Raw genomic sequence first — 12,774 nt, 5'->3', positions numbered from 1 at the left:
ACCAAAAACCACAGCATTGCTAACTTACCCTATAAATTACCCATCTTTCCTTCTCCCCAAACTCACTTCCATCTTCTTAATTACATCGATCGATCATACATATAATTAATTCATATATTTGATTCACATCATTAATTATAATTAGTACATCATGATGAAGGTTGGGTTCGTGTTCTTGGTCGCAGCCATGGCCGCCGTTGTTTGGGCGGTCCAACTCCCCGTAATGGCGGGGAACTGCAACAACCCTTCGCCGCTGCTTGTTTGCCAGCCGGCGATATCAGGCTCGCCGCCATCGGAAAAGTGTTGCGCCGCATTGAAGGGGCAACAATCTTGTTTATGTCAATACTTCGAAACCTACGGCGCGATGATTCCCCGCGACCAGGCTGAGCGAATTCTCACCGCCTGTGGTATTAATGAGAATTGCTAAGTATGGTCGTGGTCGTGGTCGTGGTCGATGTTCAACACAGAGATTAAGGGATTATCTATGAACCCTAATAATGATGATAAAGCAATGTCAGTAAAATATTATGCAAGTTTATTTTGTGTTGCGTGAAATGGAATTATATTATTTATATATATATATATATGAATGATTATGATATGTTTAGAGTAATTCAAATTATTATTTTTATTATTTTCGTTTCTCGTATTCAAAATCATCTTTTTTTTTTTTATTTTAGTAAAAGTGATCATATACTAATATTAAAATAATTTTAGTTTTTACTTAAATGATAAACATATTATTATACATATACAATTAATTTATGTATAAAATTAAATAACAAAAATATCAAAACCTTATACATTTATATTAACTAACAAAATACTAGTATTATTTTTTAATATATTACAAAATCTAAAAAAATATATATTTTTTGAAGTGGGATGGAAAAAGTATATAATATAATAAAAATATATAAATTAAATGTAAAACTCTTTCTGAAAAAAAATCATACAATCAAAAAAATTATTTTATGTAAAAATTAAAATCATACAATCAGGTGTCCAAACAAGTTGAAAATTATGATGACATGCTTTCAATATCGATGGATTGAAAATATAATTATCATAGTTCGCAAAGGTATCTATACAAAAAAATAATATATTTGTAACGGAATTTCGTCCCTAAAGTTCACGTAGCTAACGTAATTCCACTCATAATTCCGTCTCTAATGTCATTAGTAACGGAAAAAGTAGATTTAACGACAAAAAAAATTTTATTACAAAAATGATTTTTTCTTTGTAGTGGTAGAATTATGAAAGAATTTGAAAATGATTATAGCAAAATTGTGACACTTGCAAAATATATTTTTTTTTAGGATCACATTTAAAAGACAAGAAAAATAATTACGGATACGAGATGTTAGTAATATAAAAATAATATCTTGTATTGACTATTATTTTTTTTTTATGAGAAAAATATCATATACTCCCTCCGTCCACGAATAAAATATATATTTACTTTTGGTGCCGTGTTTAGTGGGTAGTTAAAAATAGAAATGAGGTATTTAATGAAATATTTATTTTATAATTGGACGTCTCAAAATAAGTATACTTTCTAGTTAGACGAAAAAGAGTATTATATAAATTAAAAATTATATCAAATAGAAAATTTATTTTGAACAAACAAACCCATATATTTTAATGGTAAAACATATTTATTATTTATTTACAACTGACGGCATATTCATCCCATCATATGTACAGACTATCGGATGTAAAAGGGCGTGTTGTTTTGTATTTTTTTTAACATAATAAAATTTTAATTAGAATAAATATTAAATATAATGTTTAACATAGAAATGTTGGATATAATATTCTCATTAAAAAATAATAAATTAAGTAAATGTTAAAATATTTTGTGAATGCTCTAAAGCTTGCATTATTGATAATCAAAATAGGGCGTATATATAGGCAACCTAAAACAGACTCGATAGACTCAAATCTAAGTAATCGTAATACAATGGATATCACCAAATCTAAATCTAAATTTAACAAATTTAAAACTAAATATCGAAAATCTTTCGGCATAAAAATAGTAATAATAATAATAATAATAAATAAATAAAAAAAACATGTCCATACTATATGTGTTCATTATTGAATGTTTTGACCAATATTTTTTATTAGCTTTGCATGATGTTAAAAAAATTTCGCCCATGCTCTAATTAACTTAATTGCTGCCCATCTTCACATAGGCTAATAAATTAACCAATTATTGATGTTTTGACAAATAATATTTTTTCTTCTTCTTATTTTATTTTATTTTATTTATTTTTTTGCATTTTTTGCATGCTCTAATTTATTGCATGCCCCTTTTTCATATAGGCTAATAAATTAACCACATGGCACTTACATTGGAGAGAGTTGTTTCCACAGTATTTTTGAATTTAAGTGTAGTAGTATTTATTTATTAAAATATCACAGTAAATTTATTTTTCTCTTATATAATATTAAATCAAATACTAATTTTATATTATTTTCAATTTTTTCAAAGCTTCAAAAATTTCAAAAATATATTGTTTAAATGGAGCCCAAAACATAATCATACTAGTTACCATGGTATGGTCATAGTTTAAGATGTTTTGTCTATCAAATTTTATACATAAAAATTAATAATAAAATCATGTGATGTTTTAATTTTTATAATAATAATAATAATTTTAATTTTAGATAAAGTATTTTATATAAAAATATACATGTATGGAATGTAATAATATTATAAAGGGTGTGAAAACAAGATTAAAACCAACTGTTTGTTTTTCTGGTGATTTTTTAAAAGGGGCATATTTAAAAAATAAATAAATAATTGGTATGGTCTTAGGCATATTTTTTAAACTATTTGTATCTAAAAATAAAAAACAGAAATTAATAGAAGTAGATAAGCTCAATTTTATTTGAGATCAACTTCTTTACTTTATTGAACAAAATTTTATTGAGTTTAAACAACCTCAAACAATTTGTTCCTTTTATTGATCTGGAAAAGAGTTGCTGGATTTGCATTAAAAATAAAAAATTGTGACTTTTCTTTGGAATTATTATAAGATTCAAATTTAGATTGTATATAATATTGACGTGCAATGTGAACGAAAGAAACCTTTGTTATTTTTGGAAAATGGACAAAAATATTTTTTATTTTCTCCAGCAAATTTTTCTTTTCAAGTAGTCTGATGTTGCAGTAAAATTGTCTCTGCAACCCGGTCGCAGTCTGAATCTGTGTGCTTTGAATTATTCATTTTGTCCAAACATTAAATGTCTGCAAGAGTCAAACTTGGTATTTAGGGGATGGTCAGACTCATGTAGAATCATTGGAGAACATTCCATCTTTTTCTATGCTAAGAAAAATTAATGTAAAGTGTGTTATTTTCAAGGATGCATAGAATATACAACCAAAGAAAACAAACAAGTTGGTGGTGTGTGAGTTGTGCATATATTGGAGAGACGATTATTGTGAAAAGCTTTCACCACTCATCCAATTTAACTCTCCATATTTTGAATGTGTGTTCTACACTGATATCAACTTGAGAGGTCGAAGGTGTTCGAAATTAATGGAGTTCCAACCGGAGGGAATGATCAAGCTCTGGACTTCTGGTCGTTGTTAGTACGAGGTTGTAGCAACGCGAACCTGATGAGGTATTTTCCTGGGTTAACCATGACAAGTGTTAGAGTTAAATGAGTTGTGGTTGTTTGTGTTCTTAATCAGCACTGGTTAGTGGAATTCCTCTTAGATTGGTATTCCGGATGTAGATTTGTTGATAATCGAACCGGGCCAACAAGCACCTGTTTCATTGTTATTTTATGTTCTGCATTGTCATTCGTTGTTATAACTGTGAACGTCCATGATTAGAGAGTTGGCCCTTTAAATTGTTCGAATATGTTTTACTCAATAAATCACTTCCCCAACATGCAAGAATATAATTAGACATACTTTGCAACATGAATTGTTTAATTTAAATTTTCCATTTTTGTTCAAACACGTCATTAAGTATATATAAAAAAGATGATAAATATTAGCTTAAATAAGAATATTACGTAATTTCTGTCACAATAAAATACAAATAGGCTGGGTAGTCAGTTCATGCTTATCATATAATTTTTATTTTTATTTTAATAAATAAAAGTTTTATTTTATTAAATCAAAATTTTGAACTCCTTGTTATTTAGTTGTAAATTTGATTATGGTATAATATATTTAATTTAAAGAGTATCTTAACAATTTTAAAAATTATACGTCAATAGTGTATATTCAAAATGAATTTTGAAATTAAAAATAAATAAATAAAGAGTATAGTAGTTAATTGTCAACCTAATACACATTGTCGAAATTTTTTCAATTTTGTTTTCATTAATTAGACATAATTTTTTTTAACCTTTGGTTTAGTATCTTAGATAAAATAATTTTCAGAATTTTTTAAACTTTATATCCTTAATTATTTTAATTTGGTGTGTTTTTATAAATTATTTTTGAAAAATATACAAATAAAGAAAAACTTTGTGCAAATAAAGAAAAATTTACAAAACATTGGATTATTCAAGATTAAAAATACTCCATCTGTCTCATTGAAAGGTTATCATTTTCTATTTTCATTCGTATCAAAGTTACCGTTTCCTAATTTAGTAATTGTACTACCTATTTAACATAATAAATATCTTTTTTAACTTACAATATATTACACAAATATCATTCATTTTATATTACACCATACTAATTGGGATATTTTTGTCTTTTTCACTATAATCCAATATAATATTAATATTAAAAAATCTAAGTGCAAAAAAGCAAATGTTACTCTTCCAATGGACAGAGGAAATTATATAAAATGTTGAACTTGTGATTGATTGACAAAAATGACAAAAAAAAAATTATTTTAATTATATTGTCTTAAAAAAAAAGAAAAAGAAAAAAAGAAACATATTCAATGTATATTTTGTGATATAATTAGAGAAATGATTAGAAAAAATTTTCTTGACAACGTATAATAAATTATGGAATAACCAAATTTGGCAGCCTCTTACCAGTAGCCTAAAATCTCAACCGTCCATAGTCTTGATGAATTATTGTGGATTTCGATTATTCAAAATAGGGTGGGCACAATCTATTGGATGCCAAGTTAGGTTTCAAATTGAAAATAATAAAAATTTAAATTAGATATATATATATATATATTTAATAATTTTATATGATATAAATAACTATTTTAATTTGTCATTTTAAATAAAAGTTATTGTTAACATGTTCTCCAATTTTCAATAGAATTTTATAATAAATTAATAAAAAATAATATTTTCTTCTTCCTATCCAAATATATATGCATGTTTTTTAATAAATTAAAAATAATATTATTTTATTAACAAGTAGAGTGCTATAATATTTCAACTAAGTTTGTCTTTTATATTTCATGTATAAAATAGTATTTTTATAAATTATGTAAAAATAAAATATATTTTAGTATTAATATATGAATATTTTTTATTAATAGAAAATAGAAGTAAAAGTACATTGATTATTTTGTCTGGCTATACATGTTTTTTCTAATGTGAGTTTTTTTATTAGCATAATTTGTAACTATTTATAAGGTCACGTGACACATATGCGTTCGTCTAGTGTGAATTATTTTGTCGGATTTAATTTGCAGGTATTAAGTTCGACTGGAGGTTTATCAAGTACACATTTTTAGATAACAGTTGCGGGTTATCATATTATAAGAAATAATAATAATAGTAATAATAAAAATGAAAATGCAAATAAAATAAAATATTTGACGCCGCAAACCTAAGGCCAAACACAGCCTATAAATAACCCTCAAAATTTCCCGCAAAGACATCGCCAATTAGTAAGATTACGTACAGCAGAGTAGTTAATTAACCAATATGATGATGAAGAAGGTAGTGATAACAATGGTGGTTCTGGCGGCGGTGGTGGCGGCGGCGGCGGCGCAGACACCGCCGGTGTCATGCGACCCTCAGGCGCTGTCGTCGTGTGCGTCGGCGATAATTGGATTTCCGCCGTCGAGAACGTGCTGCGATGGGCTGAGGCTGCGTCAGCACTGTTTCTGTGAGTATCTGAATGACCCGGACCTCCAACAGTACTTCACTCCGGAGGTGGCGCAGCGTCTCGCCGCCGCCTGCCGCGTAACCGTCCCCACCAACTGCTGATCAGATCAGATCGACGGACACGATCGAATTGATCAACATATGCATCGAATAACAGTGGACTGCCACGTGTCGTTAATAAATTAGTTTTATTCGTGTAATAAACTAAAGTCGTTGTTTGAATAAAGGTAGCTGCTAATTACCTGTTAGCATGCATGTGTATGTGTGTGTATTGTTGTGGCCTAACTAATTAATTATTATGAAATGAATTTATATATATATATATATAATCGATCGCTTTTTGATATGATAAAGTCAGTACAACAATATTTTCAATATATATATATTTTTTTAATCTCTAATTACGTGTTAAAACCAAATTTATTCAAGTATTTTATTTCAAAATGTTGCTTTATAAATTTTATCCAATCTAAGTCTAAGTTGAGCTTGAAATAACATATTTAAGATGGACTCAAATAGTTAGATCGAAGTACTAAAAGTAAAATTTCGTATGTGAGGCTCAGAAGGATTTTTTATTTTATTTTATTTATTTGGCCAACATTAAAGACCATACTTATTACTATTATTTTTAATTTCAACTAAAAAAATGTCAACGGTGTTTTTATTGTTGAAATTTAACTGCTCAAAATGAAGCCATCACCCATTCAATTCACCCTGTACAGTGTACCGTACAATAATGGATTCTCGTCTGCCCCATTAATGAGCAATCTTTAACTAACAACACTCAACTGCCATCAGTTTTTCAGCAATCATACATCGTAACCGCAAGATATGTAGAAGAGGAAATGAAATCCTCGATCCATGTGAACTATGAAGCCGAGTTTCATACTACTCTGGATTGCCGGAGCAGTCGTTATTCCGTCAATCGCCGATCTTCCTCCGATCTTAGGCGGCCAAACCGATCCCTACAAAAGTTGCGGAGCTCGATTCAACTGTGGGAACCTCAAAGCCGTCGGTTATCCATTTTGGGGGGGCGAACGCCCCCAAGAGTGCGGCGACCCGCGCCTACAACTTGTTTGTGAAAATGCCACAGCCAAAATGCGGATCGAAAACGTCGAGTACCGCGTGTTGGAGCTAAATTGGGGATTGGAGGTGCTCAAAATTGCTAGAAATGATCTCTCCCAAACGCTCTGTCCGCAGCGGTATTTGAATTCGAGCTTGGATTACGAGCTCTTCGAGCTCGTAACCCCTGGCTACTTGAATTTAACGATGCTCTACGGCTGTCCGGCGGTGAATTTTCCGGTGCCGTTCCAATTCAACTGCGCGGAGGGGAACGGTTACGTGGAATTGGAGGCGATGGCGAAGCTGAATTTGGGAGCAGTGTGCAGGACAAGCGTTGTGGTTCCGGTGAGCTATGCGTCGGTTCTGAATTCTAGGGATTTGAGAGAAACTATTGGGGAGGGATTCAAGGTGAAGCTCAAGGTGGACAGCGTAGCTTGCCGTGAGTGCGAGGGCTCCGGCGGGAGGTGTGCGTATGATGCTGCGGGGAAGCGGTTTGTCTGCGCGGCTATAGCGGAGGGACCTGCCGGAAATTTCAGCACCCGAGCGTCGACGGCGACGGTGCCGGCATCGGGTACGCACCGCACTATCCTTTAAACCTATATTTATTTTAAGGGTGAAAATTATATAAATATTAAAAAAAAACACTTATTTTACAAATACAGACATAGTAATAATTAAATAACACCACATATATAATATGCACGAGGTACAACAAGTTGTTAAACTGTTCTTTTCTTGACTATCTTGTATGAAATATTTTATATTGTTGAAAATGTTAAATAAAAAAATACATATTTTTTTAAATATATAAATAGAAGACCATTATATAAATTGACGGTTGAGATATTTTTAGGGGGTGTGACGCTAAATCTGACGTGTGAGATTCATTGTCGTCGGTTGTTAGAAGGAGTGACTCTGATATCATAATCTCATAATTGATCTCATAAGAAAATAAATAAATAACATAATCGTGACTTGGGGTTTTCTAATTTTCTTTCCACTGAGGGCCCAGTTCAATTACACATAGATATGATATCATCGTGTCTGCAAGTCTCACTGGTAGTAAACTACACATGTATGTATACATGTTTAGTTTTGGGTGTGTACACCAACTCTTTAGCCCGACAGCCACGCAACATAAACAATAATAGTAATCCATTGAATTAGTTCTTCAAGTAATAAAGCCACACCTCAACTCTCTATCTATATATGATTTCTTGAGGTAGGTAGGTAGAAAGAAAGAAAGAATAGGTAGAGGTTCAACAACAGCAATCAGAAAACCCACCCCTTCAATTCTTTGATCAAGTCAAGATACCAAATTTTCCTCTTACTTCTTTGCAATTAAGTTGGCACCCATTTTCTCACTCCATTCCATACGCCATTGTCACACACTCTCTCATTTTCCTATTGTGTCTTGAAACTAATTAATTTCTTCTTTGAAATCCAGCCTCAATATATTCCCTTTTAAGTCAGTTGCTTGTGTATCATCACATCCTTAAGAATTAGGATCATCTGTGAGTGTGAGTGAGAGAGAGATAGATAGATAGATATAGAGAGAGAGATCTCTCCCAAGTCCAGCCTCTAATGGATTCCCATTCCCAGCCCCTGTCATCATCCTTTTCCTACCTCCATTTCCTCTCCATCATTCTCCTACTAATCCAACCCCGCCGAGGCTCTGGCTTCAGCGACAAATTCTACAGGTCATGCAGCAACAACTTCAGCTGTGGCCAAACCATTCCCAGGATTGGATTCCCTTTCTATGGATCCAATGAGCCAGCCTATTGCGGCCATCCCGGTTTCGCCCTCTCCTGTGATGAGGAGAATTCTGTGTTCAAAACCACCATTGATATAATGTACACGACCTTTCGTGTTCTGGGGATTGATCAGAGCAAGCAGAGTATGAAGATTGCTAGGGAGGATCTCATGGTGGGGAATTGCCCCGAAGAAATGGTTAACACCACTCTAGACTTCTCCCTGTTTGACTACACTTCTTCGTATGCTAATATCACATTTCTGTTCAACTGCCCTGATTCTAACATATCTGATGCAAAACCAATTTCTTGTGGGAAATCTGGATATAGTGATGCTGCTGCAGATTATGTGTCTTCAGGCACTCGAGGGCCCGGAAATTGTGAGACTAGCGTCACAGTTCCAGTGCCTATTTCTGCAAGTTTTGGAGGTGGGAAATTTCTTGATTCAAAAGAAATAGATCCTCAATTCTTCCGGCAGGGCCTTGAAGTTAGATATAAAACTAGTAGCAAAGCTTGCATTGATTGTTTGGGTTCGAAAGGTCGATGTGGATATAATCTTGAAAGCAATCAAGAAACTTGCTTCTGCCTCGCTGCGCCGTATATCTCCTCAACCTGTTCGATGGATTCCGGGGCTTCTCCAGACAAAACTCAATCCTCAGGTATGGACAAAATCCTTATTACTGATGTCTTATTCTAATCCTTAGTTGTGATCGGTAGTTGCTTGAGTTGGGCTTCCACATTTTGGCTGATGACTAATAACCAATACTATCTTCCCATTGACTTGTGAGAAACAAACGTGCCAAGAACTTGACCTGAAGATTTCAGTCACTGTTTAGATGATGTAGCTTCCTTAAATGTGCTAATGTTTTTTGTCTGATTTGGAGTCTTACGTTCAAATAATCTCATCACGCGTAGGCTTTCATGTCTGCACACAAATTTCTTCTAGAATTGGCTGGTGACTTTGACTCTTTCCTCCTATGTATCCCTTTCGATGTGTCTGTCATAGTCCACCAAATCCCATTCCCACTGAAGCTTCCCAGGAAAAAACCATTAATGGCGAATTTCGTCAAAATTCCACCAAGTCCTCCACCATCTTCCATGATCATCTTTCATTTCTGAGAAACCCTCTGAACGAAAAGATGAATATCCTCAAGATCCTGCTAGTCCTAGGAATCCCTGCAGTCTGTTTCTGTCAAGAAGATCAGCTCTATGAAACCTGCAGGCAGCCACTTCACTGCGGCGCCATGGAAAACATAAGCTACCCCTTCTGGGGAGGCGACCGGCCGGAGAACTGCGGCCGCCGTGACTTCAAGCTGACCTGCGAAGACGATGTTCTTCGTATAAACATCTCTTCTGTAACTTACCGTGTTCTTGACCATAATCCCTCTGCAAAAACTCTCAGTCTTGCAAGAGATGACCTCTGGGACTCTCCATGTCCATCCCTGTTCTTGAACAATTCCTTGAATCCATCCCTTTTCGAATTCTCCAGCTCCTTTGATGCCGAGAACGTTTCTCTCTACTACCACTGCACCGTCGGTAGTCCGACGAGTCCCCCAAATCCTTTTCTAAATCGATTCCTCTGTTGGGGGACTTGGAGCTTTTACCAGTACCCGATTACGGATGTATCTGGGCTGGGAAGTGGAATTCAATGTGGACATAGAATTACTGTTTGGGTGAATCAATCTGTGGCCTCGAGTTTGGAAATTCCTAAATCTTCATCTGTTGATCTTCTACGGAATGCTTTAAAGGATGGGTTTTGGATCCATTGGACTGTGGATGATCTCGGCGGCTGCGACCGGTGCCTGCAATCCGGCGGGGCCTGCGGCCAAATTCCGACGTCGGGGAAGTTTGCTTGCCATTGCAGGGATGGACCTCATGACTCCACCTGCAATGATGGTAAATTGAAAATCCAAATCCAAATGGTATAATCTGAATAATTGGAGATGATGATGATCATAAATGGATGTATTTACCTTGTGATCTTTCTTTGCAATGGCGAAGAAACTAACATCTGTGTTGTACCAGGAAAGGAGAAGTCGAAGAACACGGGGATGATCATTGGTATGTCGATGAAATCGATCTTTAGATGAACTTGCAGGGCTGCTGCAGCATCATTTGTTGACTGAATTTTTGTTTCTTGCAGGCCTTCCTATAGCTGGTGCAGTTCTTGCCGGCGCCGTGTTCGGATGGCTGATCTTTTACTACAAGCAGAGGCGGAAAGATCGTAAGCAGCCGCTGGCAGCGCAGGCTGTCGCTAAGGACATTACGACTCCTCATCCTTCGAGCACGCCTTTGTCGACGCCTAATTCGAGTAATTTCACCAGAAGTATTCCTTCTTATCCCTCGTCGAACTCCGACCTCGACAGGGGCAGCTCATCTTACTTTGGAGTTCAGGTTTTCAGCTACGCTGAGCTTGAACAAGCTACCGATAATTTCAACTCGTCTAGAGAGCTCGGCGATGGTGGATTTGGCGTCGTCTATTATGGTAACAATAGTTCCATGGCTGTAGGTTCTTGCATCTTCTATCGGTTTGATTTATCGATCGTTGAACAGGGGAGTTGCCAGACGGTCGCACCGTTGCCGTCAAACGATTGTACGAGAACAACTACCGGCGATTGGAGCAATTCATGAACGAAGTCGAGATCCTCACGCAGTTACGACACCCGAACCTGGTGGCGCTCTACGGATGCACTTCGAAGAGAAGCCGGGAATTACTGCTCGTTTACGAGTACATACCAAATGGAACAGTTTCCGATCACCTCCACGGCAGCCACACGAAGTCCAGCCGGCTTTCATGGCCGGTTCGTCTGAGCATCGCTGTCGAAACAGCGGAAGCTCTGGGCTATCTCCACAGATCGAAGATAATCCACCGCGACGTCAAGACGAACAACATTCTTTTGGACAACAACCTCCACGTCAAAGTCGCGGATTTCGGGCTGTCAAGGCTATTCCCGACGGGCGTCACTCACGTATCGACCGCTCCGCAGGGGACTCCCGGGTACGTCGACCCCGAGTACTACCAGTGCTACCATCTCACCGAAAAGAGCGACGTCTACAGCTTCGGAGTGGTTCTGATCGAGCTTATCTCGTCGCTGATGGCTGTCGACACCAGCAGGCATCGCCACGACATCAACTTGGCGAACATGGCTGTCAACAAAATCCAGAACCACGCGTTGCAGGAGATGGTCGATCCGAGCCTCGGATTCAAAACGAATCCGATCGTCCGGAGGAAGATCACCCTCGTTGCCGAGCTGGCCTTCCAGTGCCTGCAGCCGGACAGGGATATGAGGCCCTCCATGGATGAAGTTCTTGATGCCCTGAAAGGGATTCACAGTGATGACATGAATGCTAATAAAGCAGAAGCTGTCGAAATATTAGTCGATAGCGACGAAACGGGGCCGCTCCGCGGCAGCGCGGCGCCGTCGTCGCCGCCGGAGGCGTAGACGGGAATGCTCATCGGAGCAATCCCTAATTCTTATGAATCATGTAGAAGTGTAGAGATCAAAAGCCATCTGATGCCAATTTTCTGTCTGTATAATTATGGTTTTGATGGTAACTAGACTCGTTTTTTTGTTTGTAATGAGTAATGAATGAATTATTTGTACCTTGTTGTAAGGTAATAAAGATACCCATTTAGATAATTCCCTTTTCTTCAAAATTTCAAATGCAACAAATTCTAGGTATGGATCAAATCTTTGCTTCTTTTTTTTTTTTATAATTTGTGTAAAAATTGGTAATTTCATTAAAAGCGTCCTGTAGCTGTCGGCAAAATAATAAAAAAGATAAATTCATTCCCAGTCTTACACCTATTCAGTCTTCGCAAAATAAAGATTGTGAATTTTGAGAAAGTGAAAAAATAAAATAGTGATATAAAAATATAAAAAAAAAAAAAAAAAGGAGAGAAAAG

At 35.6% G+C, this 12,774-nt stretch overlaps 2 protein-coding genes across 4 annotated transcripts; both read left to right on the top strand.

Moving 5' to 3' along the window:
• The first annotated feature begins 5,824 nt into the window (after positions 1–5,824).
• Positions 5,825–6,383, top strand: LOC127248729 (non-specific lipid-transfer protein 2G-like). The gene has a single exon (XM_051271241.1). It carries the CDS (start codon positions 5,872–5,874, stop codon positions 6,154–6,156), a length of 285 nt encoding a protein of 94 aa, XP_051127198.1. The 5' UTR covers positions 5,825–5,871; the 3' UTR covers positions 6,157–6,383.
• Positions 6,384–6,798: 415 nt separating this feature from the next.
• LOC127248927 (LEAF RUST 10 DISEASE-RESISTANCE LOCUS RECEPTOR-LIKE PROTEIN KINASE-like 1.3) lies at positions 6,799–12,525 on the top strand. 3 transcript variants are annotated; one of them, XM_051271512.1, is made up of 4 exons: positions 6,799–7,687; positions 10,893–10,928; positions 11,011–11,352; positions 11,421–12,524. In XM_051271512.1, exons 1-4 carry the CDS (start codon positions 6,925–6,927, stop codon positions 12,308–12,310), a joined length of 2,031 nt encoding a protein of 676 aa, XP_051127469.1. In that variant the 5' UTR covers positions 6,799–6,924; the 3' UTR covers positions 12,311–12,524. The 3 variants fall into 3 exon arrangements, with proteins under 3 accessions (XP_051127469.1, XP_051127467.1, XP_051127466.1); XM_051271510.1 differs by lacking the exon at positions 6,799–7,687 and adding an exon at positions 8,701–9,526 and having other exon boundaries at positions 11,421–12,525; XM_051271509.1 differs by lacking the exon at positions 6,799–7,687 and adding an exon at positions 9,845–10,763.
• Positions 12,526–12,774: the final 249 nt, after the last annotated feature.

This window comes from Andrographis paniculata, unplaced genomic scaffold (genome assembly GCF_009805555.1).
Source record: "Andrographis paniculata isolate CXL003 unplaced genomic scaffold, ASM980555v1 Contig34END, whole genome shotgun sequence".
NCBI classification, from domain to species: domain Eukaryota; kingdom Viridiplantae; phylum Streptophyta; class Magnoliopsida; order Lamiales; family Acanthaceae; genus Andrographis; species Andrographis paniculata.
The sequence above is the reverse complement of the archived record's forward strand: the minus strand, read 5'-3'. Positions and strand labels throughout refer to the sequence as shown.

Coding starts and splice junctions, on each gene's coding strand:
- LOC127248729 (XM_051271241.1), top strand. CDS start 5,872: ATGATGATGAAGAAGGTAGTGATAACAATGGTGGTTCTGGCGGCGGTG.
- LOC127248927 (XM_051271509.1), top strand. CDS start 9,845: ATGTATCCCTTTCGATGTGTCTGTCATAGTCCACCAAATCCCATTCCC. Junction 10,929..11,010: donor GAACACGGGGATGATCATTG/GTATGTCGATGA, acceptor TGTTTCTTGCAG/GCCTTCCTATAGCTGGTGCA. Junction 11,353..11,420: donor ATTTGGCGTCGTCTATTATG/GTAACAATAGTT, acceptor ATCGTTGAACAG/GGGAGTTGCCAGACGGTCGC.